The sequence below is a fragment of the Caloenas nicobarica genome, chromosome 5, assembly GCF_036013445.1.
Source record: "Caloenas nicobarica isolate bCalNic1 chromosome 5, bCalNic1.hap1, whole genome shotgun sequence".
Lineage (NCBI taxonomy): Eukaryota > Metazoa > Chordata > Aves > Columbiformes > Columbidae > Caloenas > Caloenas nicobarica.
The window spans coordinates 25,225,378-25,250,326 of NC_088249.1; the positions used below are offsets into that span (position 1 = coordinate 25,225,378).

The 24,949-nt window shown below is 36.8% G+C and overlaps 1 protein-coding gene across 4 annotated transcripts in view; it reads left to right on the top strand.

Moving 5' to 3' along the window:
• Positions 1-23,337, top strand: part of SEC23A (SEC23 homolog A, COPII coat complex component) — a 32,240-nt gene extending 8,903 nt beyond the window's left edge. For all 4 annotated transcript variants that reach the window (XM_065635188.1, XM_065635189.1, XM_065635187.1 and 1 more), the window contains 17 exons: positions 67-153; positions 1,336-1,572; positions 1,675-1,754; positions 2,672-2,816; positions 3,160-3,318; positions 4,155-4,270; positions 6,378-6,501; positions 7,686-7,766; positions 9,513-9,602; positions 11,082-11,188; positions 12,186-12,339; positions 13,042-13,119; positions 14,160-14,321; positions 15,867-15,953; positions 17,483-17,638; positions 18,251-18,316; positions 21,905-23,337. In XM_065635188.1, coding sequence (XP_065491260.1) covers positions 67-153; positions 1,336-1,572; positions 1,675-1,754; positions 2,672-2,816; positions 3,160-3,318; positions 4,155-4,270; positions 6,378-6,501; positions 7,686-7,766; positions 9,513-9,602; positions 11,082-11,188; positions 12,186-12,339; positions 13,042-13,119; positions 14,160-14,321; positions 15,867-15,953; positions 17,483-17,638; positions 18,251-18,316; positions 21,905-21,994 — 2,019 coding nt within the window. In that variant the 3' untranslated portion in view covers positions 21,995-23,337. The remainder of the gene's footprint in view (positions 1-66; positions 154-1,335; positions 1,573-1,674; positions 1,755-2,671; positions 2,817-3,159; positions 3,319-4,154; positions 4,271-6,377; positions 6,502-7,685; positions 7,767-9,512; positions 9,603-11,081; positions 11,189-12,185; positions 12,340-13,041; positions 13,120-14,159; positions 14,322-15,866; positions 15,954-17,482; positions 17,639-18,250; positions 18,317-21,904) is intronic.
• Positions 23,338-24,949: the final 1,612 nt, after the last annotated feature.

The window sequence follows — 24,949 nt, forward strand, 5'->3', positions numbered from 1 at the left end:
TAGTTTTTGTTTTTGTGGAAGTTGTAATGTTTTATTTATGCTTAACTTCTGTGTTTTTATTTGCAGTTTCCTCCTACCTATGCTGGCATATCTGAAATGAATCAGCCAGCTGAACTTTTGCCTCAGTTCTCCAGCATTGAATATGTAGTACAGGTAAAATCATTAAATAAAATCTTTAATATCTATAGCCTTTGAAGATACAAGAAGAGTTGATTTCAATTTTATTTGTTCACTGCATTTTAATGACTGAGAGTCTATATGTTAGTAGATTGAACTTTATGTCATCAATTGGAAACTGAAAACATAACTTTTTGTAAGAACACAAGAATGGCTAATAAGACTGGTTTAAAAAAAAAAAAAAAAAAAAAGGAGAAAAAAGAGAGATCTCTTCTAAAGGCAATATTTCTATTAGGTCCGTTTCTTTACCGGGAGTCTAATTTGTGTTTGTGCTGCTGATCTGCTTACTGCTGTTGCTTGCTCGAACTATTTCAGTTCAAATTCAGCTGACTGTTTATTCATCTCTCATTAATCATTTGAATTCAATTTTGTATTTAAATGGTTATGAGTTAGGTTTAGGGTTAGCTGGTTTAGAGAAGACAGCTAATACATGTTAAATTCAGGTGTTTGAAATTTAATATTAATCCTTTTTTAGGGTAGAAGTTACTTGAATAGAAATAAAAAGTGGACCTAAACAGCAAAACCGCAAACAATTGCAGTTGCAAATTTGTAATATCTTAATTCCCTTTTTGAGGGTTAAAATTTGTAAGAGTTCGAGGCATTCAGATTATGAAAAGAGGAGTGAAGACTGAAGACTATCTACTTTTTGCCAACGGTTGTAATGCAAAGTAAGGGGGTATTGGCTCATAGTACAGCAAAATAAGTTTAGAAAGAATAAAAAGAACCAATGATCTGTCTCTAGAGTAAAATCGTGAGGTGAAATGCTATGGAATATCATCAGGTTGGAATATTTTGTAGTTCTGGATAGCTTTATAATTATTGTGTTCACTTAGAGCAATATAAGCTCATAGTATGTTAAAAGATTTATATAATTGACACATGCTTCGAAACTATCATTACTTCCGGAAAGGATTTTTTTCTTTTCTTCTCTAGCAAGCATTTCAATTTCGTGCAGAGTTCATCGTGGTAGAGGTTTCGTTCCCCTTTAGCCCCAGATACAAATTACTGCATGAGAGGGAGCTAAGTTAAATGGAACATTGACATTATTGGTATGATTAAAATGAAAACTTTCAAAAAAAGTGCTTTATTTGTTCATTTTTGATCCTGTAAATATTGCGGGATTTGCTTTTCATGTGTTGACATTTGTGTTTCTTAAAGCGTGGTCCTCAGATGCCTTTGATATTTCTCTATGTCGTGGACACATGCATGGAAGATGAAGACTTGCAAGCTCTGAAGGAATCCATGCAAATGTCACTTAGTCTCCTACCACCAACTGCGTTAGTAGGTCTCATTACCTTTGGCCGAATGGTGCAGGTTCACGAGCTTGGCTGTGAAGGAATTTCCAAAAGTTATGTCTTCAGAGGAACAAAAGACCTATCTGCAAAGCAGCTTCAGGTAACACACAGAAGTAAACAAAAAGAAATCATCGAGGTGATGATGATGAACTTCAAATAGTTTGTAAACAAATTTTGTAATAAAATCTGTGTTTGACTACAGGAAATGCTGGGGCTTACAAAAGTAGCTGTTTCACAAGTTGGTCGGGGTCCTCAAGTGCAGCAGCCACCCCCTTCTAACAGGTAATGTGCTTAAAACATCTGAAAAATGTACCTTGACTGCACTAATTTACTGGAAAACATGTTTTATGACAGTGAAAACAATCGACTGGCAGTTGAACCTTTTGATCAGGCACAAATTTACTAGGAGACTAATGGTTATAGCCTGCTTCTTTCCTACAGTTTGCACTGGGAAGAAAAGACTTAATGAGTGATAATAAAATGATCTAGATGATGCTTTGGAAATGTTCTGAGAGAACTTTATGTAGGCATATCATAGATATGTAAATAATGATGCTTCTGTTGGTTTGTATGCTGGAAAGTGTTAATAACTACTGTAGTGCCCCTTCCTTATGTGGATATCCAGTTTTGCCTTCACTTTTTCTCCCTCTTCTACTCCTCTCCCCTCCTCTTTTGTCTCTCATTTGGAAATTGTGGATTGATGTTTCATTCTCCTGTGTATTCCACTGTGACATCGAATTAACTGATGAAATGATAAAAAAGAGAGACGGTTTTGCAGTCTCTACCTTCCAACAAGTAGCTGCATTTGTAGACAGCCTGTAGCAGAGAGCACAATAAATGCTTTACATGTTATTGTTTTTTCTGATCTTTGATTTTGACTGAAATAGTGAAACAAGTTTCTTTTTGAAATTCATAGGCCATCATCTGCTGCGTTCTTTTGCCTAGATAGGGTTCTTTCTGGATAGTGGCGAGTCAGAAGTTTTTGTTTTATAAGCTCTTTGCTGAACTCCTTAAGCTGAGTGTGCTCTGTGTGTGTAGTAATACCAAATTGCATTGTCTTGGTGAGACAGAGACACTCCTCTGAATCTAGAATGAACCATTGCGAATATATGTCTAATATTATATATTGCTAGTGAGCAACTGATAAAATTTTTATTTAAAAATTTGACTTTAAACTGATTCCATGTATTTGTTTACAGATTTTTGCAACCTGTGCAGAAAATCGATATGAATCTTACTGATCTTTTGGGTGAACTGCAGCGGGATCCTTGGCCTGTTCCACAAGGAAAACGGCCTTTACGTTCTTCTGGAGTGGCTCTTTCTATAGCTGTAGGGCTCCTTGAGGTAATAGCTTTAACTACAGTTGTGCTAATATGTAAATAGATCATTTTGTTGCAGAAAAGCTACTGCAATCAATAGGTAAAAACCTTAGTAATTGATGCATATTAGAGTCGTGTGATGATTCTGATAGGTATCATCCCTTACATGTATAGAGTAATTGTAGGTGTTTATGCATTTTAATGAGGCAAAATTGAGACTTCCAATGAACGGCAGATTTAAGTTTTGGCAGGGGAAATGTACAGTTACTGCTAGAATCCTATCGACGTGATAAATACTCGCATAACTATTTCTTTTGTTCAGTTTGTAGCAAAACCCCATGGTTTTATTTGTGTTTTATTTCCTGCAGTGCACTTTTCCTAATACCGGTGCACGTATAATGATGTTCATTGGAGGACCAGCTACACAAGGACCTGGCATGGTTGTAGGGGATGAGTTGAAGTTACCTATAAGATCATGGCATGACATTGAAAAAGACAATGCTAAATATGTTAAAAAAGGTACTAAGGTAAGAGATGGTTATGGGTGGTATTATAGGCAATTTACCAGTTAGTAAACATTTACATTGTCTGGCACCGTAAAATACTGTTAGTAGTAGCAAATGTATAAAGAAGTGGGAATTGCGTGGTTTTGTTTACCTGTCTCTGAATAGTGCTATGTCTTCAGGAATTTCTTCATAAATTTCAGTATACTGAGTTCGGACTTTGTCTAGCTCACATTCGAGTTCTTTGGAGTGTTTCTCTGGTTTAAGTCAGAGAAGATTTATGTGACTAAATGGTATCTCTAGAGTAAGGCTGTCTGCTTCTAACGCAGCTGCTCAAAACTGTCACTGTAGGTGTGGGAAGGTTAGGCAGTAGAGTTTAGGCATAGTTCATTTCATTTCATTTTAAATGTACGTCTGAGCAGATGAACTGCATCCGAAACCTGTTGAATTCATCTTAACTGATTATAATGGGAGCTTAAACAAATAGCTCAGTCACAGACACCTGTCATTATAGACACTTGAGATTAGAAAAGTAAATTCAATTCTGTGTGTTGGAACTAGTAGCTAATACAAAGTTTAAAAAGAAAAAAAATCAAGGTAATTTTCTAGCTTAAATAGCAACCACTGGTCTGTCTAGTGTCAGGTTCTCAGCTGATGAGAAAAAACCTCAAAGTGTTGAAAATTGCGGACTTAATTTTAACTTCAGGAAAAAATATTCTTCTGGCTTGTATTAGAATATCATGTGTATAAAGTCTGATAATGTTGTCTTAGAAAAATTTTGGGAGTTTAGGATTCAATATGAAGATAAGGAGAGTTCACATTGTAAATTGCTATGAATTGTATTTTCATCTTGGATTTAGCATTTTGAAGCCCTGGCTAATCGGGCTGCAACAAATGGTCATGTTATTGACATATATGCATGTGCATTGGATCAGACTGGTCTACTGGAGATGAAGTGTTGTCCCAACTACACTGGGTATGTGCCTATTCATTTTTCAGTAATATATGAAGATGCAGTTGTTTTTTTTTTTTAATTGTTTAACAGGAAGCACTTACCAAAAACATTCTGCTACTTTTAAAAAGAAAAATGCACAAACCCACTCTGATACACTGTGATGGTTGCATTTGTACTGGAGTTGTGAAATGTCTCAACCTCTGGCAAATTTGTCACCACAATTGTGGGTTTAATCAGAAGGGGGTTTGCTCTTTTCCTGTTAATATGATCTGCTTGAGGCTTAAATAATATGGATGTCTTTTAAACAGGCAATTTATCCTATACACTGTTGCTATTTTTCTTTTTCAGTGTGTGTATATGTAAGCTGCAGGTTTCTGTAAAGATAAGGACCTGTCATCCTTCTCTTTTTGCTGTTCAGAGTGGTACAAAATCCTGTGTTATTCTTTCTGTCTTCTTGATGCCCTTTTATATACACACTGTTGTTCATAGGTTCAACTACTGTCTCAGGTGACTATCAGGTACGTATGTTGCTCCTGAGTTTTGCTGCGTCTCTCCAGTTCTACATTTCAGACATGGTCTTGTATCCCCTCCAGCTTGTCTTGTCATCAGTTCACTTTGATATGATCAGAGCAGGTTCTAGTCTTTCTCATGAAACCACTCCCCTGTTTTCTGTCACTGTGGATGACACATTCACCCCTCCTGTTTGCAGATCTACAGTCTGGAATAGCTTTTGACTCATGCTTGCGTGTTAAGTATTTAACTGATTTTTGTAAATCCTGCCAATTCTTTCTCCATATTTTTTCAAAGACTGCCTTTTCTTTCTCTTTCTGAAAGTCTTTCCTATGCTTATAACATTTCATCTTTACAAGAACAGCCATGTGCTTTACATACCATTTGATTTTTAGGGTAGACTTCTGTATTCAGTCTGGATTCTGTTGCCAGGCTCATTTTTCTTGCTTGTTACTGTTAGCTTTGTCAGTACCAACTGCAGGTAAAATTAAATGAAGCACGTTTGCTTATTGGTTTAATTACTGGTATATCTGCGGATAATGGGCCTTCTTGGTTGTCTGTCAATATCTGCATACGAGAGAGGATCCTAAGCACATGCTACGTACCTCGGCATACCAAGAAGAATGAGAGATGCAGCCGCAGGTTGTGATGAACATATGCTTCTGAGTTTCAGTCCATAGTAATCACTGCTGGATTGCTTCTTCTTGGAGCTGTGTGTATAGCCTTAACTTGGGAGTTTCCACTGCTCAGGATCTTTAAGATTATGACTTCACCTGTATATTTGACTCCTATTCCTTTTCTGCATCAAACTCAAGCTGTATTTTCTAGAACGTGTGTAATTTTTCTATCTGCTCTTGTGACTCCAGCAAAACTGGCCTTAATGTATAGTTTGTTTCTCCTACAGCTGTTCCTGTTTTCTATTTGGTTACGTCCTACATACAGGGAGGAATTTCTGATTCTGCCTGTCTATTTTCTTCTATTTTTGAGTATGCACCTGAAAATTATATAACCTCTTTTGGGTGTAATGTTTGACCGATTAACATATTTTACTAATATGGTTTAATGATATTTTTTAAATGAATAAAAAGAATATCTCCCATTACTATTTCCTAAATGCAGCATATGATATTTTGTGATAAGTGGCAACTGTTGCAGTTACATCCACAGAATATCTCTAAAAATAAAAATAAAAATAAATCCTGCTTCTTGAGCATAGATTTAAACCTGAAATAATGAGTGAACTGCACAAAATGGTGTGGAAGTAAGTTTGGAGTACTGAATATTAGAAGTAAGCTGACTTTGCATGACAAAGTTACAAGATATTTGTAGTGTTTAAGTCCAGTATAGTAGTTTTCCAGTGACAGATTGTTATATATTATAATCACAATGACCTTAAAATGCTGCTCGGGCAAGAAGCTCACTTAAAAATTTCATCTCTAACATTGTAGCAAAATATTAATTTAATGATAGTCCATTTTAAGAAGGCAAAAATGTGCTTCACAATAAACTGTCTTTAGTTTTAGTCATTAATAGAAATAAGCTATATAAATCCCATGTGCTAAATTATTGCATTATAAGTAATGTTTTAACTTGGGGGTTTTGTTTTGTTGTTGTCTAGAGGCTACATGGTAATGGGAGACTCTTTCAATACATCTTTATTCAAACAAACCTTTCAGAGAGTATTCACAAAAGATATGCAAGGACAATTTAAAATGGGATTTGGTGGCACATTAGAAATAAAGGTAAGAATACAAAAATGCAGTGTGTTAGTGAAGCACTGGGAACAGGATGGCTACAAACTGTGAAATCTTTGCCCTTTAAGGAATTTTTGGGAACATGCTAAATGGATGTGTTGGGGTTGGACTGGAGGTAGCTGTTACTGCTTGGCTTATCTCCTTGCAGTTCCATGATTCTGTAAATGTGAGTTAGGTATGACAATAATTCCTTCTTACCCTGCCTTGAGGGACACCTAAAAGAGAGACTAAACTGAATACGTGTCCCTATTAGAAACTCACAATGCTGTCTGCATAGACTTTGGTATCAGCCATGAGTGTTTTGTGAGTGTAGGTCCAGGCTCTCTATGTAGTCCAGGACAGCTTTCCTTCATTTTTCCATCCTTATCAAAATCCCCTCTGGCACTTTAAGAGTGTTCATTTTCACCTCCACTGTTGTGAGAAGTTTAGAGCTGAATGTGCTGTAGGTTCAGGTACTGTCTTCTGTGATGGTTCTTGCAAAATATGGCAAAACTGCCTTGTAGAAGATATATCTATTTTTAGAAGATATATTCTGTATATCTTCCAACAGAATTCATAAGAGTATGTTCAGTAAAAATCTGTGTAAGTTTTTATTACTAGGACAAATAATTGAACCCACTTTTTTCATGTACATATTCTTGTGGGTTTTGTTGGAAGATCCTGGAAAATGCGAATAGGGAGTTCTAGAGGGATGTACCAATCACTTCAAACAGGAAGATGACATTGGAGGAATGTAAATAACTGGATTTTGCTTTTAGCTAAATAAGTTTAGGAGATAGAGTATAAATTCATCGTGGGGTATGCACAGGCTTATTTTTCCAGTCTTCAGTTTTAATTTCATCTTGTGAATATTTTAATTACTTTGCTAGAAAATAGACATCTGGTATACTTTCTCTTAGGTTTATAAATAACAGCATCTTTTCTCTGTGTTTTAATTTATGCTCATACTATTGTTTCAGATGTACTAATGGGTACAGCAAACATACATAATTAAGTGTAGAGGGTGAGCACATGAAAAGTTTCTCTAGATGTATCAAGCTTTATTATATGTATAACCTTTCCTAAAGGCATCAAGAGTCTGATATGCACTGAGATTTTCATTAACTAGTGATAAAATAGGACTGAATTCTTAGTGTGCCAAAATAATGTCTGTTTTTCTTCTAAATATGAAGACTTCAAGAGAAGTAAAGATTTCTGGAGCGATTGGACCCTGTGTTTCTCTCAACTCTAAAGGACCTTGTGTCTCAGAAAATGTAAGTAAACTTTGCTGAAAATGAAGGTAATTTTCTGCTGTGGAAAAATAAGGTTTTGGATTTCTGGATTTGAAGAGGAGCTGGAACTCTTCCATAAATGGAACAAATAGTGTTCACTTTTTACCAGTTTTAAATTAGATGCATGCAAGGGCTGTTTTTTTTGGATGAGCTTCTGTTCACTGCTAGATTAGATTCGAGTTGTGTTAGACCTTTTAAATCCCTTGTCACTTGTTTAGGTTTGTCCACTGAGTGGTTGCTTTAAAATTATTACAGAGAAGTTATATGCTGGCATGGCAGAAACTAAGCAGAAAGTGAGTTAGCATGCGTTATTGTTAAAATCAGAGCTATGTCCTTTTATCCAAAGAGAACCATTAAAATATTTAGTTCAGAAAGACTGAGAGAACAGGAGGACACCAGTCCATGGAAACATCCCCTTTATCTTAGTCCTGTCTTCCTGTTCTTGTAACTGTTTCACCAAATGCACATTGAGTTAATTTATTAGACTATCCAACTATTACAGGCTCCTGAAGTAAGTCCTTTAAATTTATATCAGACTTATATCATCACTTATTTTCATATCAAATAATATTATTACAGCTTAATTTTGCATTTGATTACTAATAAAAAACAATTCCTGCCAGTAACCAAAATTTCTTGCATTTGAAAAGTCTCAGTTTTATTCCTAACAATCTGCATTGTAGAGCACTTGCTAGTATAAAACTGGCTTTAATCAAGCGTTTTTCATGCCTAAATTTTCCTTGTATTTATGATTGCCTCTTTGTGAGCTAAAAGTCTCAATACAATCAGCATCTTTTTTTCTAGGTGTTCTGGTACAGATTTTCTTATTTCATCATCTGAAGGACTACATATATTAGAATAAAAGTTAAAACCCCAAAACCCAGTAAAATTTACATCTTCTTATTTAAGCTATATGTCTAAATCATAGGAGATAATAGAAAATGTAATTGTGAATTCATGTGTATTGCCTTGCCATTATATAATGATTTATTTCTATTCCAAAAACCTTTTTGTTGAAATGATCTGATTTAAAGGTTTTGAGGTAGAGCATATGAATAAAATATAGATGCGTGCAGCTCGTTTAAAGTGGTAACTGGACAATTATTCTAGCCATAACGCTTTTAACAGTGAATACAAGCACAGTGACAATATCGCCAGTGTAATTTTCCTTGAATGTTTTGCAGTTTCTCTGGGTCCGTTATGGACGACTGGTTATTTTAATTGGTTTCACTGGGTATTGATGTTGTTTGGATGACAGAAATGAATTGTCACTTGACATACCTGCCTGTCTGTGTACAGTTACCTTGTTAGTCACTAGAGACTGTGTAACTACATACTATACACTATGTAAGTCATCTACCTGAAGTTTTACTGTGTGCCTTAGAAGAGTCATTTAACTTACATGTGCTTGTTATCTCTTCTCTTGGGGCTCTTTAAGCAAAGTCTAGTACTTTTTCCTGTTTCTGACCTGTTTTTTTCCCATTTTTCCAGTGCCATCTCCTTGTCCTAATGTTTTAATCTTTTTGCAACCACCTCCTTTTTTATTATTGCTGCATCTAATACTGCAGTTGTTTTTCAGGAATATTTGCTTGAGAAGCTGACAGAGTGAGCAGGGAGAAAACTTGTGACAGAGTAGTCGTAAACCATTACCTACAATGACCAGGTGTTCTACTTCACAAACAAGGTAATACTTCTGATTTGTAAAGGTGTTATATAATCTTTCTACAGGAGATTGGAACAGGAGGTACTTGTCAGTGGAAGATTTGTGGACTTAATCCTACTACAACACTGGCGCTGTACTTTGAAGTGGTCAACCAGGTAATAAATATTTGTCTAGTTGTCTACTAAATACAGTAACTTTATGTGACTGCTAGTCATGGTTTAACCCCTGCCGGCAACTAAGTACCACGCAGCTGCTCACTCCCTCCCTCCTAGTGGGATGGGGGAGAGAGTCGGAAGAGTAAAAGTGAGAGAACTTGTGGGTTGAGGTAAAGGGTATTTAATAAGTAAAACAAAAGCTGCACACACAGGGAAAGCAAAACAAGGGGTTCATTCACCACTTCCCATGGGCAGGCAGGTGTTCAGCCAGCTCCAGGACAGCAGGGATCCATCATATGTAACGGTTACTTGGGAAGACAAATGACATAACTCTGAATGCCCCCCACCTTCCTCCTTCTTCTCCCACCTTTATAGACTGAGCATGATATTATATGGTGTGGAATATCCCTTTGGTCAGTTGGGCTCAACTCTCCTGCCTGTGCCCCCTCCCAAGTCCTTGTGCACCTCCAGCCTTCTTGCTAGTGGGATGGTGTGAGAAGCAGCAAGAGCCTTGACTCTTTGTAACCAGAAATATCTAAAACATTCGTGTGTTATCAATACTGTGTTCAGCACAAATTCAAAATGTGGCCCTATGCTAGCTACTGTGAAGAAAATTAACTCAACCCCAGCCAAAACCAGCACACTGCTGAAGCCTGTATTTTTGTGTGGTTTCCTCAAGCACAGTAGCAGGCAAGAGCATAAAAACATGATGAGCAATTGCACTACTTCCTTCTCGTACTTTCCCTTCTTCCAAGTATTTGAAGCTTAGGAACTATGTGAGCTGTCTGTAGTTTCTATGTATTTAGGATGCTATATTGCATACTTCAAAACCTATGCAAAGGTTTGAAAACTTGAACTTACCTTAGCCATTTTTAATTTTACTTTTTGCATATTTATTTTGGTTTCATTTTATTAGTAGCTCTAAAACTGGTCTGGTCATGGTATGTAATAGTCGATTTCAATTGTCCTTCTCTTTTGGAATTATTTACCATGTTAGCAGCATATAAACCTTTATTTCTACTGACCAGAGTTTTGAAATTTCGTTTTGCTCCTGAATTCCAATCTTTACGATTTGATGGCACTTTCTGGGATTCATTAATCATTTTAGGGTAGTATCACTTTTGTTGCCCTGTAATTCTAGTGGATCACGTGATGTTCAAAGAGATTCTAATGAAATCAGCAATAGTAACACAAAAGTATTGTCTCCGTATGGGTACGAGGAAGGAGAGAGCGCTGGTTGCTTTAAAGGTATCTGGTGGAGGCAGCAACTCCTCCTAACATCCCTTTACAGTCTCCAAGTTTATTGGTGATGTTTAGTTAAGGTGCTCAACTAAAGCACCAGACAATGCATTTATATAGCTTAAGCTGTCTATCATGAGGAATTTTATCTTTTTCTAGTGATATGTTTATACATTTTCAAATTATACTGTAAAATCTTGAGAATCCCCTCTATTTATTTTTTTTTCCTCCTGTATGTAGCACAATGCTCCCATTCCTCAAGGAGGACGTGGTGCAATCCAGTTTGTGACTCAGTACCAGCATTCCAGTGGACAGAGACGTATCAGAGTGACCACAGTTGCCAGAAAGTAGGTTTTACTTCTGATGAATCATTTTCGAAAAAGCAGGATATGTATTTGCCTTTTATCTCTGGATTATGTAAGCAGTCTATTGTTCTGGGATACTCAGTGCCGCAGGTGTTGAAGGCATCATCATACCTTTGAGACAGTTGCCTCTCTGGTTCTGTGGGCGATTTCTCCTTTGGGAGGTGCAGTGGCTGTATAATGATGTTATGGGAGTGCTCTGAAGTAACCCAAGGGATTTTAGATGAAGAGGAAACTTTGGGTGAAATTCTATGGCCTAAACTGAGGAGCTGGTTGGACTTGGAGAATGGCAGAGATTATAACTTAATTGGACAGTGTTAGCTGCAGTTCAGGGGGGTGTGAATACTTGCTCTTCCATTAATAGTTTTTACCTGTAGCTTCCTTGGTTCAATTTACTTCACAATTTTAGAAGGTGATCTTTATGCAGGCATTTTTCAGTGTCCAATGACATTTCCTTTAACCTGAAGGAAATTGATTGGTTAGTTTGAGGGAAAATTCAGTTTATCAAAAAAAGCACTGCCCTTACTGTTGATATGAATATTTTGTTAACTTACATTGGTTATATTAGTAAAATCTTCTTGACGACTGATGAAAAGACAGATTAATAGGCCACATTATAAATTGTAAAGAACAAGCAAGGTGCACAAGAAAACTGCTGGTGTAGGAATGTGTGATTAGCTTAATGGACAGTGTTTTCTGTAACTTAACCTTTCATAATTAATAGTTTTTAATATAATAATTGTTTTATAAGTGGCATTATATTTTATTTCACTGGTTGCATGGCATCTGTACAAATAAGGGACACCTCTAATGAAGAATGGTTAACTGAGAGGCTGCTCATTTACACCTAGTAGATTTTTGAAGTTCTAGCGTGAGTTAAACTGCTAACACTGCTTGCTTTGCCTTAATTTTGAAGGAGTAGTTTGAGGTCAGACATCTTTCTTTTCACTGTGATGTGAATACTTATGTTGTTCTTTTGCAGCTGGGCAGATGCACAGACGCAGATTCAAAACATCGCTGCATCTTTTGACCAGGAAGCTGCTGCGATTCTCATGGCTAGATTGGCGGTGTATAGGGCAGAGACGGAAGAGGGGCCTGATGTGCTTAGGTGGCTGGACAGACAGCTTATACGACTGGTAAAAAGACTATATTAAGAGTCAGATTGGTTTCTTGTCTCCAGACATATATTTCTTAAATGACTAATGTTCAGTGATTTGTTTCTTTAAAAATTAAAAAAAATGAACTGAGCACTTCATTTCCACAAGTGGGTATGCAGAATTAACTAAGATATTCTATTTTAAATGAAAAAAAGAGCAGATATGCTTTTAGTTTGTTTATGGATGTTTCCTCAGTATTTGGTCATTGCCAACAACTGAGAGAAATTCTAGCATGAGATTAGCAGAAATCAAAACTTTCTCTACTTTCTGCTGCCTGTAATGACATTGTAGATGAAATATTATTAGAAAAAAAAAGTCGAAGTATCTAGAAAACTGTATAGAATTTATTTATTTTCAAAAGTTTTTATTTTATTTCTTACTTGTAAGTAAGCACTTATTAATAACTTAATTTTAAACATGTTCTCCATGGCTGTTTAATCATCTAACTCTGCTTAGCAATTTTAGAGAAAAAAACCAAAAAGCCATTAAAGCCTTACACAGAAGGAAATCACTGCTTGTTAAGGAAAGAACTTATGTCAGTGTTTTTGTTAGGTTTCTGTTCGCTTACAAAGCTGTAAGCGCCTCAGATCATGTGTCTCTTAAAACCAAACAAACTTACAGTGATGGCATGACCAAGCAAGTATGTTTATTAAATCAGATAATTTTTTTGTTTTACTCCAGTGTCAGAAATTTGGAGAATATCACAAGGATGATCCAAGCTCTTTCAGATTTTCAGAAACCTTTTCACTTTACCCACAGGTGAGCAGAAGGAGGGTGTGTCTGGAAGGGATAAAGAGAGTTTGCTTAGTGAAGGAAGAGGCACTGCAGCAGAGTAAAATAAGGCTTTACACTGGATACTGGAATGAAAAGACCTCCCTGCCCCCAGCTACTGTCTGGCATCTGACGTTAGGCAAATCACTGCTGTTGTCTGTGCTGCTGTGACCCATTTTGCCCTCTGTCCTTACAGCTAAATTAACTCTGTGTATTTTTTTTTCTCCTATAATGGAATCCTCATCTTAGACGAGTTTGTAATTTGGATAATTACACTGTTTGGTTTTGGTTTGTTTTTTTTTTTTCTTTAGTGCAGTTTTAATGAAGAAATTTAGAAAACATGAGAAAATATATGGTTTTGCTTTTTTGTTTCTTTGCTCTTTGATTTATATTACCTGAAAAGAAACACTTCTCTGGTGAAGTGAACTTGAGCTTGACTGTATTAGACTTTGAATAGTTTCTTTGCTAATAATCTGTTCTGATAAATTCCTCCATTCTGATCACTCCAGATATGTTGCTTTTGGACTCTTCATAGAATTCCATGATATTTCTGTTCAAGTTACCTATCAATGTGTCTCAAGGTGTTAAGTGTTGTGGAGAGATTTGATTCAGCAATAAAAGGATTTTGCTTTTTTCATTTTATTAACAAAGTTCGACTTTACTGTGGTTGATGTTTTTTCTGTTCACATGCGCAGCAGCCTCCCTGTTAGGAACAGGAGAACTTAAAGGAAGGGCTTGGCAGTATTCAGTCATGCTATTTATCAGTTAGTACTGAAGAAGAAGAAATATTAAAACTTTCTTTTAATTCAAAGCTGCTTTGTAGGTTTATCCATTCTGATCTCTCTGTCTTACTCTCAGGAGAGTATATAAAAACTGGCAAAGATGCAAACACAAGTTAAAAGTGCTAAAGGACTTGGAATTCAATTTGGTAGTGGCATAGCTCATGTAGTTTGTGGAAAATATTTATTTCCTTGTACAACTCTCCTTTTTATCTGTGAAAGTTTGAACAAATGGTTTTTGTTTTACAGTTTATGTTTCACTTGAGAAGATCTCCCTTCTTACAAGTTTTTAACAACAGTCCAGATGAGAGCTCCTACTATCGTCATCATTTTATGCGTCAAGATCTAACCCAGTCGCTTATCATGGTTCAGCCAATTCTTTATGCCTACTCTTTCAATGGACCCCCAGAGGTATCATTGTGTGTAACATAACAGTAGGTTAAAATATGCTATTTTGAGAGCGGGATGATTGTTGTCCTCACTGTGACATGTTGTAAAATGTGTTGGTTTAAAATTTATTGCATGAGAAAGGATATTCATTTAATAGAGAACATACTATGAACAAGGCATGTCTCAGAATTCTGATTTAGCATAGTCCTGAGGAGAAAGGTCACTTTGTGAAGAGATGATGTTTTAAACTAAGGAATGGTATTTTTTTTTTGGTTAGGTTTTGAAAGCCATAGGAGTTTGGGGTTTGCTTTTGTGGTACCAGAATGCAAACATCAATAAAAATGTTTTTAATTCACAATGTACTTTTTCTGTAGAGTTTGAAAGAAAAGTTGGGTTTCTGAAATGTACAAAATTCCCTCTGTGAACACCCTCATCCAAAGCTTCTAATTCTAATGTAGTTACCATCATGTATATGTCTGGTACAGGACGTTCCAGCTGACCTTATTGTGGCACGTTCTGTATAAACCTAAAATAAAGAGATGGTTTTCCAAGAAGCTTGTGAAAGAAGTGTAAGATCCTGACAACAAAACTAGTCTGACAGATAAGAGAGAGTGAGGAAATGGTAAGACAGTGAGAATAAACATAGTAGGCAAGGATCTTGGCAGGTTGGAATTGTAACTGTTGTTAGGTTTTGGTTGGTTGGTTGGTTTTGTGGTTTTTGTTGTTTGTTTGTTTTGTTTTTTAAGACTGTGTAAGTTAAACGGACTTTTAAAAGTTGAGTTTAAATTAAAGTAATGAGGTGGTTTGTGAAGAGCTACTCATGAGTGTAAGATCACTTTCCCATGTATGAATAACAATTAGTCATGTGGGTGATGCAATGGAGAAGCATGATCAAGTGGGAGCCGTCACCTCAGTACAGAATGAGTAATAAACTTTCTTTTTGATTCTTGGAATTGTCAATATTTTTGTTATCTCTAATTAGATTGATCCAATTCAATCACATGGTACTGATTCAGTTAAATAATATTGTGCCAATATAGCGTCACGGCCCTTAAAAAGGTGAATTAAACCCTCAGTATTACGTTAGATTTCACAAATTCATAAATCATGAATGTACAGTATTGGTGGATATATATGCACAGAAATAATAGGTGCAAGAAGACAAGACTAAAAAAAACCCCAAATCTCAGCCCCCAAATCTTATACTTGAATAACTACTGAATATTTATACATTGAAGTGTCATTCAAATTAGTGGCATTGTATCAGTAAATATGGAGGTACTTGAAAGACTAGAAAAGTGCATAATAATGAAAGAGGTTTCAGCTCTTTAATACATCTGTTTTTATTACTTTCATGAAGTTATAGATTCAGAATCGGGGTGGATAACTTTAGAATGAAATTGTGTGGCTTGCAGTTGTATAACATGAAAACAAGCAAATACGGAGCTTTAGTAAGTGACTGAAAAAGTTCCTAAGATTCAGTGACTGATTCAAGAAGCTGGTAATGCCATTTGGTTGCTCAGTTCTGCATCAGTTGGTAATTTTTAATTTATTTTTAAATCTTAGCCTGTTCTTCTGGATAGCAGCAGCATTTTACCAGATCGCATTCTCTTGATGGACACCTTTTTCCAGATACTTATTTATCATGGAGAGGTAAGATTTGTCATTTCTTACGTAAATATTCTTTTTCCTGTAGGAGTCCGAAAGTCGAGCCCCAGTTCTAATGCACTCCTGTCCTTGACCTCTCATCTGCATGGCTGATACCAGGCTCCTGATTCATGTTCATGGTTTGGTGACCTGACATGCCTACACGCAGACACCTGACATTGCCTCATGTTTCAGTCCTGCTTGTTATGATGGGTTTAAGAGGAATTAGCTTCAGTATTCAGATTATTTGTTTTAGATCGATAATTTTACAGCTTTTGAGAGTGTTATGCCCTGCAAGCCTCCTGCTTTTCACTTACTTATTTTAGACCTTCTTCAGGGATATGGAGTCAGAACACCAAGTTCTATAGTCGTCCTTTATCTGCGCTGTCCTGGAGGAATGAAGCTGCTCCTGGCAGTTAGGTAGACAGACATTCCCTAGTAATATAAATATAAATGCTTGTGACTTGCTAGTGCTTTGCTTCCCTGGAGGAACCAAACTGCTGCTTTTTCCTGCTTTGTGACTGTAAATGTTTCACAGCTGAGAGTTTGAGAAATACTGTTCTGGATCATGTCCTCATAGCTGCACTTTTTAAAATGGTTGCTAAACTTTAATACTTCTTAGGTAGAAAAATGTTCTCTATATTTTTGTAAGATGCTGTCAGGAAGCAGCAGGGGCAGGCTGCTCCCTGAGGGAAGGGGAATGGGGAGCTGAGCATGATTGCATGGCAGGCAGAGGCCCCACCAGTGAGGACCTGGCCCCCCCCATACCCGAGCAAGGCAAGCAGAGCAGTTTGTGGGCAGCAGCCAGGCTCAGCCTCCAGTCCAGATCATCAGACAAGTCAGTGGGGATGAGACAGATCCCAGTTCAAGCTGGGAAGTCAAGTCCCCAGGTGAGGGTCCAGACGAGGGGGCTGCATGGGCAGGTACAGGCCTGGCTGCCCCATAGCTCAGGCAGGAGCCAGGAATGCGCCTCAGCTTAAAAGCAGCTGCCAAGCAAAGGAGGGGGAGCCCCTGCTGGGTCTCCCTCTAGGTCTTTCCTAACAGCAGCCTGTATTGGTGAGCTGATCTTGACCACTCCCAGAATGCTGGGAGGCTGTGCTACAGGCCCTGAAAGATAAGTATCAGTATAAATATTTATTTCTTATATATCATAGATATTTGAACCTGCTTTAGCAGGTGGGTTGGACCAGATGATCTCCAGAGGTCCCTTCCAACCCCACTGTTCCGTGATTCTATGATATATGCATATTAGAGAACTGTAAATAGTATCCTTGACCTCATGAACTAAATATTTAGCAGCCAAAGGATGACAAAATAACAGATGGACCATAAATTGTTAGAGTTTAAAAAAAACCTAATGGTATGTTACTTGCACATCTTGACTTTTGAAAGTTAATGTGCATACTATAGGACAGAAAGGGATGAGTGATAGAAAAGAGGCCTGCAATGGCACATTTTCACCTGAAAAGCCCTTTTTATCTTCTAAGAAAGACCAGTAAATCAATTCTAAACTTCTTTCTTCCCCCTATCACCAGACCATAGCTCAGTGGCGTAAATCAGGTTACCAAGACATGCCGGAATATGAAAATTTTCACCACTTGCTACAAGCTCCAATAGACGATGCCCAAGAAATTCTCCATTCCAGATTTCCAATGCCCAGATACATTGATACAGAACATGGAGGAAGTCAGGTATGGTGAAGTATATATTACATAACCTAAGAGGTGATGTGTTAGTGATGTCATGAAATTTTTTTTCAGTAGTAAACATGCATTTCTGTGCTAAAATATGTGTAAATTGCAAGTGAACACTTTGAATTTTAAAGCTTTTACAGAGACAGATATTTAATAGTAGCTTTTTGCCTGATTTGTGAATCCTGTTTTTTATTACTATTTTTACCATACTGACTTGGACTTTCAGATTCCTTGTGTGAGATGTGTAGGACAAAAAGATAGTACATGTCAGAGTCTGTGGACTATTACCAGAGTTCGTGTTATTTTTTTTGAAACTTCTTAATTGCTATCTTATTGATATTCACATTTGCTTTGCTAGTGCTTAGAAAAAAGACAAAAGCTTACTTTCTGCTGCACTGAAAAGTTGTTAGCAGTTCTCCATCACAGCTGTAGAATCCAGGGAGTGGCTTTATTTATAGAGATTCTTCTTTATCTTTTGAATAGCTATCTGTGCACATTTTAAACTCCAAATAACAGAAATTATGTACTTCATACACATGTAACTTTTTTTATTACAAGAAACTTCTATTTGAGAAGATTAATTTATTGCCTGTGTTTTGTTTTTTAAAGGCTCGTTTCTTGCTTTCCAAAGTAAATCCCTCTCAGACTCATAACAACATGTATGCATGGGGACAGGTAAGTATGAATCTGTTGATGAAGCTTGTATGCATGATTTTGTTTTTCACTGTTTCAGAAATGGAGTGACATATGGTGTACATATAAGTAATAATGCCAAGTTTTGAAACTGAAAAATAAATGCAGTTTTGGCCTGATGCCACCAAAATTGCAAAAGTTAAGAAAAATGGATTTCATTTCTTCAGGCAAAAATGATCTGGTTTGGTCTTTTAAGCGTGTATTACGCTGCTTTCATGTCTACCATACTTCTTGGACAGAGACCTTCATACTCCTTAGAATGAGAGCACTTAGCACACATAAAGCCTAAGGGACCTTTTTGCCATAGGGGAAATAAATATTGAAGTTAGTTATAAGCAAGAACTGGAAAGTACACCAATACCAGTGTACTGATGTTTTCCAGAATTTTTGTGGCCTGGGTGATCCTGAATCAGTCTTTCAAATCTTGTATCTTTAGGAAGGAAGTTACATGAGAGTTCAAAAGTTAAATTTTCTGGAGCAGTTTGTGTTCTTGAACCTTGCATCTCAGTTCCATATTGTTCTTCCACTTTCAGCTGTTATAGTGGCAAGAGAAACACCGCTGTGGGTGAATGCTAGTGCAGTGTCATTTTCTTGTGAAAATGTAATGGTGTCAGACAGTTGAAGCTACATTCTAACTGTACTTGTAGAGTATTTTGCTAAAGGGTACAGTGTTCAAGTCATGAGGGAGAGAGCTCTGTAGCAATTTTATGGCAGTGATTTTTGTCAGGTAAGTTTTATTGGGGTATGCTTTCACAGGGGTGTATTGGTTCTAATGAAGCTTCTGGCAATGAAGGGCACTGAGATCCAGAGTTGAAAATACTTGAAAACTTTGTATTGAGTCAGGGACAGCACGATTTGAACCCAGCTCTCTTGCCTCCAAAGCTGCTAACCTGAGCAGCACTCTGTTAGTGTCTCTTCATCATGTTTTCTCCACAACATACACACAAATCCTGTAGTTTGAAAGGTCTTGTTTTTGTCTAAACATTACCTGGAAATTTTTGAAGTTTTGACATTTTCAACAGTACAGGACAACTGTTTCCTGCTCATTTATTAATAATTAGTAAGCAAATGAAACAGTATACCAAATGTAAATGCAAATACAAAACAATTATTGAACCAATCTCTAATAAAATTGTTCATGCTGGACAATGATACATTTTAGAAACCCCAGCTTTCCCTTCTAATTTTGAAAAGAATTCAGTTCTGGGGTAACATAAGAAATGGTGTATTAATGTCCCCAGTAGTATTGCAGCATTGTGTGCTCAACATATTGTCCTCCTGTGACTGCAGGGTTTTTTGTTAACAAAGTTGAACCGATTGCAGATTATGAAATGAGAAATGTAAGTGCTGGTAGAAAATTTTTAACTGAATTGATTTTGCTCTTGTTTTTCTCATGAGCTACCTGGATTGTTTCATGTTTTTTTATTTTGTGCATAACTGAAAAGTCTACAGAAAAATTTGCTAGTCCAGATTGACCTGAAGAGGGCACCCACATACCACTGAAACCATGTTTCAGGAAGTGATAGATTGACTAGTTTGGGTTTTAATATTGTAAGTAAAGATTTTTTTTAAACTTTAGCAAGTGGGTGCCTTATAAAGTATAGAAACATTTGCAGAAAATAGTGGTAAACTTTTCATACACCTCTGCTATATTGGTTAGTTTTTGAAGATGTAGTTGAAATTTTCAGATTATATTGGATATGACATTTATTTGAGAATGCCTTTATTTTCAGCTTTTTTAAATCTTTTTTTTGCCTTGGTAACTATGGGGAATTTGCGACGTGAAATGAAGAGGTCAGTGGCACAAATCTTACCAAATGCCCAGCTGGATGTCACTGAATCACTGTTAATTAAACTTAAGTTCTCATTTTATGCCTTAGCTCAAAATTTTTTTAAATAGAAAGCAAAACTTAAGGTGGTCTGTGAAAAACTGAAGTGAATTCTCGTGTACTTTTCAGACTTGCACATTGTGACCTTAATGGATTTCACTTTATTCTCCAGCAAATCAAATACTCTGCTACCTTACCTACTAGAATGAGGGGTTCCCAGTCTTCAGAGCAAAGCTGCTGCTGTTGGGGGTAGTAGTGGTGACAGCAGCTGCCGGCGCACAGGTGTTGGGTGAGGTGTTCAGCCTCAGGAACAGTCCGTGCATTGGCTTTAATTACCCTGGATCCCCACATGCAGTCATTGGGAGGGATCTCTTTTCTTAGGGGTCTGTCAGCGCCTTTGATTTATTTACTGGAGGATGATATGCTCTTCTTCAATGCATAAGACACGAGGTGGCGAATTGTATCCTGCCACAGAATTGAACTACTTGTATTTCCCTTGTGGCTTCTTAAATAAGAGAGCTCAGGCTTAGCATTTGGCCAGCTTGGAAATAGGTAGAACATCCTTTATTCTTGTCTTGCCACCATCAGCTGATAGACAATTTAGTGGCCCTTCCCTGAGAGTGGCCGTGTATTGGGTCAAGAGTATTGTAGTGATCCAACAACTCTTACTGCTCCTGGATTTGTCCCTTGATCATTAACCAAGGACTGGTTTTGGCCAGTTCTCAAAAAGGACTGGTTTTGGCCAGTTCTAAGCATCCTTGTTAAGACTTCCATGTCTGTATTTTGGAAGATTCTGTAAATGTTCAGACAGCTCTGATTTACTTTGGAAATGTGGGCGCTTACTACCTTTGAAAAGGTTGAATGTTTGAGATTTATAGGAATTCTTTCTACATCTGTAAATGGAAGTAATGGCAGATTGGTGTCAGAGGACTTAAGAAGGTTACTATGTAACATTTGCAGAGTTGCCAACTGCTGTTTTGTTTAGACTGTAAATTTGTTTAAAAAGAATAATTAAAAAAATGACAATTTTAAACTTCTTGGAATTCTAAAAATTACTTCTGAGGTCAAAAAGTAAATTGCAAAAGTCCACCCCAAAGTCGTTTTTTTTAATCTTTTGCGGGCTGATTTTGTGGTGTCACGACCTTCAGATATTGTTTTTGGTGTTTCTGTGAGGTGGCACAGAGCTGTAGGAGAGGTTTGCCCAGGATTTCCTTGAGAAAGCCAGTTGACCTTCACTCAGTGTCAAATCAGACCCTTAGTGGATTTGTTTCTTCCTTTTGTAATTTTGATATGTCTGAGGTCCAGTGACAGATACTGATTTGTTAGTTGTGTCACTTGCTTGTCTCTGTTTCTCTCGTCTTTGCTCCACTGAGGTAGGAATGATACAGGAATTGTGGTGTGGAAGTTTTATTTACTTTTAAAAATTTGGGAATTAGCATTTGGCAGCTGTCAAAAACTCTGTACAGTGGTTGTAAATATATTGCTATACTGCAGCCCATGGCTGTATGCATTAAAATGGAAGAGAGTGTAGTTATGGTTTATGCCTGAATTTATGTAAGCATATGAAAATTTATGTAAATGTATAGTCTGCTGGTTTTTGTCAGAGGATTTCAACAATGATATGCTTCTAAGGTCTTTCTAAATATATAAAGTATTTATTTAATGGAACGTATTGTGCTTTAAAATGCTTTTTCTTCACAATGAGTATAATCAATTCTCCTTGTTTCCTTTTATGTTATAGGAGTCTGGAGCACCCATTCTTACTGATGATGTCAGCTTGCAAGTATTTATGGATCATCTGAAGAAACTTGCTGTCTCTAGTGCTGCCTGAGATTCTGCAGTGCAGTAAAGGCACAGATAAGCTGTAGCCATATTTCAGCTTTTTCTCATTTACACTTTTCCATGTCTCTTGTGACAGAATGCTCTGATATGCACAAGCTGCCTGACTAGATATAAAGCAGTGTTGTTTTCAAAGAAAAGCTTTTGTTATCAGCGAATGTTTTAATGTGAACTGCAGTTTGTAAAAATGACAGGTAGTAGATTAAATTAAGTTATAATTAGAGGAAAAAGAACAGTCACTTTGATTACTGTGATACTGTAATTACTTTGAGATCATTTATAACAACGTTGAGATGTGATTTCAGTTTCCTTTTTAAATGGCTGAGGTTGATTCTTCTCTGCACTACAAAGGCACATTGAATAATAAAGGAAATCTTTGGTAATGTCAGGCCTTCCAGACTGCCATATGACTACTTTTATTACTCAATTTGAGCACGAGGTGAACAAAGAAGCAACAAAAAGCATATAAAAATAGTATTAGTCTTTTGACTTAGGCTGCCAAACTTTTCTTTCCTGCAGAGATATTATTCACATTCATTTTAAGAGTATTTAATTTCAAATATTTCTCCCCACTTACCCTTCTTGATTATTTGGGAACAGAGTTTTTCTTTATTTTCACATAAAGAATTTGAACTGAAAAAGTAAAAAAATGTGTTGTTGCACAAAATTTAAATCCGCATGTTGTATTTTTGACAAAAGTATCTATTATCAAACACAATAACAGATGAAGATGCTCAAAAGTTAACATTTTTAGCTTGAGCTAAGAAATCCTACACTACCAAAATGAACTGACTAAGGGTACAGCCTTGATTTTTGTCTTGGCGAGTATACTTTAAAAAAAAAAAAATTACCTTCTTTATTATTGCCTTATGATGTAATTACACTAAGACATGACACCGCACATCTGCTTTTTGTTTTTGCATCCTTTTTATTATCAATTCAACAGGTTATAGTTCTTGTTGAAACAGTATTATATAGAATTTGATGTCATTAATTGATATTTAGTTCATACTTGATTTTTTGGGAGTGGATGAATTAGTATGATTTCCCATTTACTTGTTGAAGTTTACACATAAACCAGCTGTTTACATAAGTAATATGACATTTTGACAAGTAATGATGTGAAATGTGGTAGTGGGCAATAAAGAAATGTGCCAAGTCTAGAGGAAGAGGGAGGGTTTTGACATAGGAAATTAAATCATAAACTGGTGTGATAACATGAGGTTTTTTTTCCTGTTTTCTGTAAATTCTCAAAAAACTGATGAAATCAAACGCTCTCCATTTCTTTGGTCTTAATGAGATGAGCTCCTTTTGCCTCAATACAAATAAAATACATGTTTTTCTCTCACTTTTTGTATTGTGCTGGTTTCTGTCAGTGCTTGAAATGAAATGTGGAAATAAAGGTAGTAATGATAAAATTTAGAATAACTTCACCACTTTGATTCATCTGGTAATTGGTATCAAACTTGTTTAAATTCCACAGATACTGAACTGTTCACACTAGTGGCAGTTTAGGAGATAAAAATTCAGTAGCCCCCTTGACCATGTTTTGTTTTAGCTAATAAACAGCTTTAAAAAAATCTTATAATACTAAATATGTCCAATATATTTGGCAGTTCAATATCGTTTGACTAATAATTCATCGCCAAGTGATGAATTGATTTATGATTCTACGATAAGTCATGATAATGGATGGGTTTTTTTGTGCTTTCCTTCCTACCCTTTCACCAGCTTTCACCCTGTAATAGGTTCTTTTACCCAATCTCTTGGCAACATTAGCTTCTTTTGTAGCTTCAAGTATTTAACATTGTCAAAGTTTTTTTGAAAATCCAAATATGTCTGAGGGATTACCTTTCTCCACCTGCTTATTCATCTCTTCCAAAGAGTCCGTGTGGTTACTGAGGCAGGATTTGCCTTCATAGGAAGCACGCTGACTTTCCCAAAAGCCCATGTCTACCCATAGGCTCGTAAGTCTTGCTCCTCATTAGAGCCTCCATCCACCATCTCAGGAGGGAGAGAGATCAGACTCAGCAGTCTGGAACTTGCAGGATTCTCTCAACAGCCCTTTTTGTGGATGAGGGTGACAAGGGCAGCAGTCTGCCAGCCATCCAGCACAGGGACTGTCTGTGATGAGTTACACATGTTCACTGGCACTTCTGCCCATCGATGTCTCGCTGCCTTCAGAACTCCTGGGTGAAAGCCATCCAGTCCTGGTAACTTGTTAACATCTCATTCATCTACTTGATCTAATACCTTTTGCATATTTACATAGATCAGGTGAGCTACGCTAGGGGAAGTAAGCTGTTTGTTACGAGTGAGAATTGATCAACATTTCAAATCAAAACGGTTTGTTGTTGGGTTGTGCTACAGGAGAAAGTGGTTTGAAAAAGATAAATTGCTGCTATTTGCTGCCCTTGCTAGCAGCTGCATTACTAGATTTCGTGGTGAAGAGATGCTACTGATCTGTGCAGTATCTATGACACGTTGCCGTCTTATCACAAGGGCTGGTTGACCTGTTTGACTATGATAGCAGGCTTTGCAGTGATTTCTTTAAATATTTAGTTTTGGCTGGACACAGATTGGAAATCAGAGAAAGACTAGGTCAAATGTTCTTGTGGAAAAACACAATGCCTTGGAAGAAGTGGCCTTCTGCAGGACAAGGGATAAAACAGATGCTGCCTGTTCTACGTGGGCAGTTGGAAGTAGGGGAGCAACCAGTTGCGTACTGTTTTCTCTGCTTTGTTAGGCTGGCTGTGAGTTTTATAACAGAACAAAATCTGTTCTTGATATAAACTTCCTCACTTGATGCATATGTGCCTGAAGCATTGCCATCTGGGAAATACTTTTGTCTCAGAAAGCAGCATGGGTGAATCTGAAGTTAATGTTTTGCCAGGATAATGAAATCAGATGGAGGTTCCTGGCACTGTAACAGCTGTTCATGTTCTTA